Below are 7,670 nucleotides of genomic sequence, written 5' to 3'. Positions count from 1 at the left end.
TTTGGGGATGGCCACGACGGACCCTCTGCACTGGCCGTGTGGTGGTGTTGGAGGGATCTGCAAGGCGTATCCCCATCGATGGGCTCATCTGGGTTTACCTGTTATATGGTAAGGATGGGGTCAAAGTGACACCAGGCCTTGACCGTGCTGCTGTTTATGTTTGCCCTTGCCGTCACTTTCAATATGTTAAATAAAGTGGCCTTAGTTTCATCCAACCTTGGTTGTCTGACTCTTTCTTCTGTCCTTGGGGGGGGGGGGAATTGATAAAAATCCAAATCCACACAAGTCATCAAATCAAGGCTGAGTTTTAGGCTATCATTCTCTTGCTATTGAGATGTGTACTAGTTGAGGACTCATGATCTCATCCCAGTAATTAGCAGAACTGACTCAATCTGTATACAATATAGGAAACAATGGATCAAACTTTGGCTATTATTTGTCCTGGTGAAAGCATAGAATCCCCCCATAGAAAACAATGGAGGATGGCTGGTGGCAGCTTGTTCAGGTGCTGCCCATAGACGTCAAATTCACTTGAAACTTTGGAGTTAAAGAACAGGCACCAGCAGCTCTGCTGCAATTTTGATACAACTTACTCGAAAACAGCCCCTCCAGCCCCCACAGAATGTTTCTCCACAGGTAAAAATGGAATATTGGAATCAGCTCCACCTGAAGAAACCCCCAGATCCGAATACCAAGCTGGTATCTTTAACCCAGACAACTAGAAATACCAATATTTTTCAGCTCTTTGATATCCAAATCTGAAAAATACAATTTTCCCCCAAGGTGCACACCCCTAATATCCCCCACAAGTTCCACAGCAGTTTTTGTCCCTCAGAAGCTAAGGACCAATATGACATCTGGTCAATAGCCATCATCTTACATTCATGTCATACTTACTTGATGTCACCGCCTCCTCACTGAAGTAGACACTAGATTGACAGAAATCTTACAAATAAATTTTCCCATTTGCACAGACAACCTATGCCATTAGGGATGGTGTTAGTCTGCTCTGTAATTACCAGAATCACTGTTATCAATGTCCTGCCTTGTTGTGTCATTGCAATAGGCCAGATTTAAAGCACTGGGAGGTAAATTCTGAACTTTCTTGGATGAAGAAGTCACCATGTGACATTTGGAGCTGGGATTCTGCTCCATTGCAGAGTAGGGCAACCCCCACCCTCTGTTCACCAGATAGACAAAAGCTTTTGAGCAAGGTTTCTAAGTCCACAAATCCACCTTCTGTGCGGTGTCTTGTGGGGAGGGATGCCTTAAATTGTACTACGGTGCCTGCTGCAGCAGACATGGTAGCAGAATGCAGCTGTGCAGCTGTGGCCTGGGTAGGCATGTCTATGCACTCAGATGGTTGCTCCTGCTACTCTTGCTGATCCTGCTTCCTTCTCTTGTGTGCTGGACAAACTTGAAAGGCAAATGTAATTATGGAGAAACCCTACCAAACCATCTGTATAGGACAGGGGATAATATCATTGGTGGGGTCCTATCTCTGATGCATCAAAACTCTCTTTTGATTGATTTTCAGGAGCCTCCAGCTAGGAAAGAGGATAAGGTCATGTAAGTAGTAGGAGTAACAGTATTTTCTAGAGGATGTTTAAGATTACTGAAACTTGCAATAAGGGGTGGAGTTTCAACAGCTGCAGGTTTTTTACATTATGGCTCTGTAGTTACTGACTCAGTATATTTTCTAGTGGTAGTGTGCTTCTTAAAGGCAAAGGAGCCTTATTTGTCAAGGAATTGGCAACCTTACTGATGATGGTGATCTGAGCTGTGCATTTAGAATATAAGATTTAAAAATCAGTACAGAAACATACACAAATCAGTACAGTACAAACCACTAAAATGTTTATGCATCAGAGGAAAACTTGCTTATTTGTTGTTTATTTGCCGCTTTTAATTTCTTAAGGTGATGGGGCTATTATTTTAATGTTCTCAGCTCTTGATATTGCTTTGGGTGGAGTTTAGGAAGAGAGAACACCTGCTAAATCTTATCAACCAATACATTAATAAATATTGTAGCATATTGCACTGTTCAGTGATGAAGATCATACTGCATGTGTGCTTTTTTCTTGTCATGCTATGGTGCAGTTATCCTATGAATAAGTAATGAAACTATTACAAGACATTACAGGATTTATGTTACCAGTTTATCATTTGATGTTACAGTGCTATGCAACGTTGCAAAAAAACCCCAAAACAAAACAGCCTTTACATGTACATTTTTTTGTGGAGTTTCAACAGCTGCAGGTTTTTTAAATTATGGCTCTGTAGTTACTGAATCAATACAATTTCTAGAGGTAGTGTGCTTCTTAAAGGCAAAGGAACCTTATTTTTCAAGGAATTGGCAACCTTACTGATGATGGTGATCTGAGCTGTGCATTTAGAATGTAAGATTTAAAAAATCAGTACAGAAACATACTCAAATCTGGAAAGGAGAAGTAAAGGCTGAAGGACTCTGAATTGTGCCTTTGAGACTTTTGTTATGGGGTGATTGGGGGTACTGTTTCTAGACAGTTAAATCTAAGTTTTAAAGAAAAAGTGTTATAAATGTTTGACTCAGTTTATAAAGGGATTAATGATGGGAAGACTAGATGCATCGAATCTAGTTGGAGGATCTCCTCTCTTGGGCTTTTAGTTAGTAGTGGGTTCTTTACTTTATCTCATATATGTAGTTTTCCCTCCCTTTTCTTCTGTTGTAGTTTTTTGTAGTGATAAAAATAATAATAAAAAATCCCCTTCGGGGGCTCAAAAAAAGAAAGAAACATACACAAATCAGTACAGAAACATACATGTTTCAGAAGAAACTTGGCTGTAAACCTTTAGTTGGATCAAGCCAAATTTTTCACTTACCCTCACCCAGTTCTTTTTACTAAATTCCCAGTCCCACTTGACTCTTGTCCATGCAGGTCCCATGATCCCCACTAAAAGTTTTATGGGTAATCAAGGAAGTCCCCTCCTCTCTTTTTACCAGTAGAAAAGAAGATATATCTCTGCAAGGGGTTTTCTATCAAAGTCCATTACATTCTGTTCTCCTCCTTTGCCCAGCTATTGGATTTTGAAGATTTGTGTTTTTTCTACCAAGAAGGAACATGGGATTGCTTTTCATCAACACCTGCAATGAATCGCATCAATGGAATTTTGATTTTTATACAGCAATTGTAAAAATGGAGTGCAAAATTGCAGGAGTACTGAATTGAACACATGATATAAGTATCCAAAACATTCATGGAACGGGCAGGTATTAGTGCCCCAAACAGGAGGCTCAAGTGGTTAAGACGCTGAACTGCAGGCTGTGGAAGGTCGGTAGTTCAGCAGTTCAAGACCCGAGTGTGCCGCATGACAGAATGAGCTCCCATTTCTAGTTCCAGCTCCTGCCAACCTAGCAGTTCGAATGCAAGAAATTGCAAGTAGATAAATAGGTACCGGTACCACTTCAGTGGGAAGGTAACAGCGTTCCGTGCGCCTTGGTGTTTAGTCATGCCGGCCATATGACCACGGAAACGTCTTCCGACAGCGCTGGCTCTTTGGCTTTGAAACAGAGATGAGCAATGCAACCCTAGAGTCGGATTCGACTGGCTTTTGAGCAAGGGAACCTTTACCTTTACCTTTTTACTTGCTAACCACTCCTAAAGCTGTGGAGGGAATCATGGCTCAGTAGCAGAGCATCTGTTTTTCATACAGAAGGTCCCAGGTTCAGTCCTTGGCCTCTCCTTGAATCAGGTTGTAGGTGATGAGAAAGATCTCAGCTTGAAACCCTGGACAGCTGCTGCCAGGCAAAGTAGACAATATTGATCTTGATAGATCAATTTTTGTTGTTCAGTCGCACAGTCGAGTCCGACTTCGCGACCCCATGGACCAGCTCCCGCCAGGCCCATTTGTGTCATCAATAGACTCAGTATAAAGCAGCTTCCTGACTTCAGTCCTATTCTACAATAAAAAATGTGTCAATCTTTAAACAATCTGTGTTTATTTTTTGGTGCAACAGGTAAAATGCAGACACTCCTCTGGCCAACTCTGTGTCAGGTTAAGGCCAGACAAATATTTGTATTTTTATGGCATGTGAGAAAATGTATTTATGCATCAGAGGAAAACTTGCTTATTTGTTGTTTATTTGCCGCTTTTAATTTCTTAAGGTGATGGGGCTATTATTTTAATGTTCTCAGCTCTTGATATTGCTTTGGGTGGAGTTTAGGAAGAGAGAACACCTGCTAAATCTTATCAACCAATACATTAATAAATATTGTAGCATATTGCACTGTTCAGTGATGAAGATCATACTGCATGTGTTCTTTTTTCTTGACATGCTATGGTGCAGTTATCCTATGAATAAGTAATGAAACTATTACAAGACATTACAGGATTTATGTTACCTGTTCATCGTTTGATGTTACAGTGCTATGAACGTTGCAAAAAAAAAGTCACAAAACAGCCTTTACATGTACATTTTTTGATAGTTCCTGATTATCTGGGGCTTTGCACATGGTTGGTCAGCAAGATAAAGTAATTGATTGTACCTGCTGGAAGGAAGGCAAGGTAGGTTGCAAGGGGATCAGTGTAGAAGGCTTCCTTTCCTTCCAATGATAGGAAGGCAGCAATGTTCAGTGTGCCTGGCCTCCATGATATAGAGTGGAATAGGAAGGAGGGGATCAACACCCAAAAATGTTATGCTGGGGTGGACAAAACCCATGTGAGGAGCAAGAAGGAGAACTGGGCAAGAGTTAGCAAAAAAAAAAATGCTGGCTGGACCCCACCCATTATCACTAACAGACGTTTCCATATCAATGTCAATATTATTGCAGGGTGGTGTATAAGAATTACCAGCATGGCCTCACCTTTATCTTCGCCATTGATGAGATCAATAAGAACCCCAGACTCTTACCCAATATCACCCTGGGCTTTCACATCTATGATGACCAGTTTTATGCAAGAATCACATATGCAACTATTCTGGATCTACTCTTCACCCAGCAAAGAAATGTACCTAATTACAAGTGTAATAGGGGTAGAGACGTATTGTCTGTTATTGGGGGGATCTCTCTCGATAACTCCATCCAGATGGCCACCATTTTGAGCATCTACAAGATTCCACAGGTATGTGCATTTATATTTGGGTCTGGATGGAGTATGCTTTCTGGTCAATTATGTTCTGACACAATAGCCCCCCTGCCAACAAACTATATTCATTTCAGAACAAGAACAAATTCTTCCCCTTCTTGAGAATCACATCTCCTAGTAATTAACACAACAACACAAGGCACAAGAGGTAAAGCTTTTAAACAAATATGTATTCCATACATATGGACATCACTGGGCTGTTCAAAGCTTCGCATGGGAGTGCACTGAACATGCAAAGTTGTGTATCGTTTTGGTGGGTGCATATATTGCATCTTAATTCTTTCCATCTCTATGCTTTAGCCATAATACTCATTGTGCTACAAAGAGGAAAACATAGTCATTATTGCTGTAAGAAACAGGAATCAGAAAGGAAGAGTTGTCAAAGGGATACCACCATGAAATAAGCATAATGCTCTTTTGGTGGGTATCATGGGCATCCTTGTGTATTCAGTTATTGGTCTAGAATAAATTTTGCATTCCCTACTATGGTATATTTGGGGGAGGGGAAACCTTTGACTTGCCTCTCATGAGAGATTCCGGTTTTGTATTTCTCTGAATTATAATAGATAAAATATTTCTTTAAGGAAGACATTGTGGTCAGTTGATGTCTAATGATAACTGGTCCTTGTTTGGGTACAGGGATGGGCAAGATGGTTTTTCACTTTTCCATATCTGTGACAATGTTTGAATATAAAAACTGAAGATGTCAGCTCTTCTGAGCTTTGCATACTTGAATGTAAATTTAGGTGTCCCATTGACTTTTGTATATATGAAATGTAGACTTTAGCATGCCACAGAGCAAAATAATTCCTCTAGTAACACCTTGTCTATTTTGGCAGGCTTGGGGTTAGGATTACATTTTATTGTGTTTCCCCCCACACTATTAGCTTACCTATGGTGCATATGAAACTACGTTCAGTGGTAAAAATGAACTCACTTCTTTGTACCATGTGGCACCAAGAGTCAGTACTCATCAGATGGGGATTGTCCAGCTCCTCCTGCATTTCAGGTGGACATGGATTGGTGTCATTGTTTCAAAAGATGATGGAGGAGAAAGCTTTCTGCAGATCCTGATGCCTTTGCTTACCCAGAATAATATTTGTGTTGTCTTCTGGGAAAGGATTGAAATAATTAATAATGTGAAGTTCACTTCTCATGCTGAAAACATGAAAAAGTTTCCTGAAAAGTTTTTATCAGCTGATGTCAATGTGACGGTTGTCAGTGGCAACTTTCAGTCTCTGCTTGCTTTAACGATAGTGTTAGACATTTATGAATTTGCGGCTAAGTCTTATGTAGGAATGGTTTGGATCACGTCACCTCAGTGGGATTTCACCAACTCAATCAGAGAGCATGGCTTCTGCATAAAAACTTTCCAGGGCACACTGTCTTTCTTGAGCCACACAGACGAAGTACCACAATTCCGGAACTTTCTCCAGAACTTAAAACCTGATAAGACACTGGAGCATTTCCTCTGCTTTTTCTGGGTATCAGTATTCCAGTGTTGTTTCAATGGATCAACTTGTACTGGCTGTGAAACGTGTACAGGAGAAGAAAAACTGGAGCATTTACCTGGAAATCATTTTGAGATGGCTATGACTGGTCAGAGCTACAATATCTACAATGTTGTCTATGCTGTAGCACATGCTTTACATGCCATGTACTTGTCCAGACCAAGAAGACTGCTGGAGAAAAGTAAATTTGAGGATTTGAAGGTTCAGCCATGGCAGGTATATGCATCCATGTGCAATTACACATTCTGGAAGAAACTGAAAAGTAAAATTGCCTGGACACCTTGGAGTAGAGCAGGGATAAAGCTGTATTCAATTCCACACTGAGCCACATTTGGCTCTAGAGTTATAGATGTATCATGATAAGTGGAACTATGTTTACAGGAACTATGTTCCTGGGGGAAGAGTTTTAAGGGAACAGAACATACAGTGGGCCTCTGGGCCTAAACAGGGTAGTTCAATAAAGCCTTTGTTAAGAGCACAATTTTTTTGTTGATGCCCTCTCACCATCACAATGACAGAGAGCAGACTCCTGGAGAAGGGGATCAAATACAATTACACAGATTCAGGGTTTCTCCTTCTCCACGTTTTCCTCACTTTTAAGTTCCTGTTTATTTGGGGGTTCTTTTCCTGTTCTTCATAAGTTTTGCTCCCTCTAGTGATCAATTTCATATTACATCAGTTTATGCCCAACATATATCCCTGCAGATGTCAACTGCGGATTTTTATGTGGAAGAGAAAACAATGCTATACCAAATCGACCACTAGAGGGAACAAAACATGTGCAGAACAGAAAAAAAAATCCCCCCAAAGCAGCAGGGACTTACAAGGGAGGAAACTAAGAATGAGGAAAAGGCCTTAGGAATCCCTTAAGGTTGTCTATGGTAAAAAAATTCCGAGCACCTTGAATGCTAGAGGGAACACACTGAAGAAACAGAGCTGCACCCTTCAATACACTGAAAAGGGTATCATTTCTGCTTTGGATGGCAAAATTCACCTTATAAACTTTATTGTACTCTCTTTCTTTAAAGGTCC

General features: G+C 40.6%; 1 protein-coding gene across 1 annotated transcript in view; it reads left to right on the top strand.

Moving 5' to 3' along the window:
• Positions 1-642: 642 nt before the first annotated feature.
• Positions 643-7,670, top strand: part of LOC107119247 (vomeronasal type-2 receptor 26-like) — a 15,561-nt gene continuing 8,533 nt past the window's right edge. Inside the window, exons 1-4 of the mRNA XM_015421710.1 lie at positions 643-699; positions 1,538-1,569; positions 4,812-5,103; positions 6,015-6,854. Of these exons, the coding sequence (XP_015277196.1) occupies positions 643-699; positions 1,538-1,569; positions 4,812-5,103; positions 6,015-6,854 (1,221 nt within the window). The remainder of the gene's footprint in view (positions 700-1,537; positions 1,570-4,811; positions 5,104-6,014; positions 6,855-7,670) is intronic.

Source organism: Gekko japonicus, unplaced genomic scaffold (assembly GCF_001447785.1).
Source record: "Gekko japonicus isolate JY-2015 unplaced genomic scaffold, Gekko_japonicus_V1.1 scaffold3209, whole genome shotgun sequence".
In the NCBI taxonomy this organism is placed as follows: Eukaryota; Metazoa; Chordata; class Lepidosauria; order Squamata; family Gekkonidae; genus Gekko; species Gekko japonicus.
The sequence above is the reverse complement of the archived record's forward strand: the minus strand, read 5'-3'. Positions and strand labels throughout refer to the sequence as shown.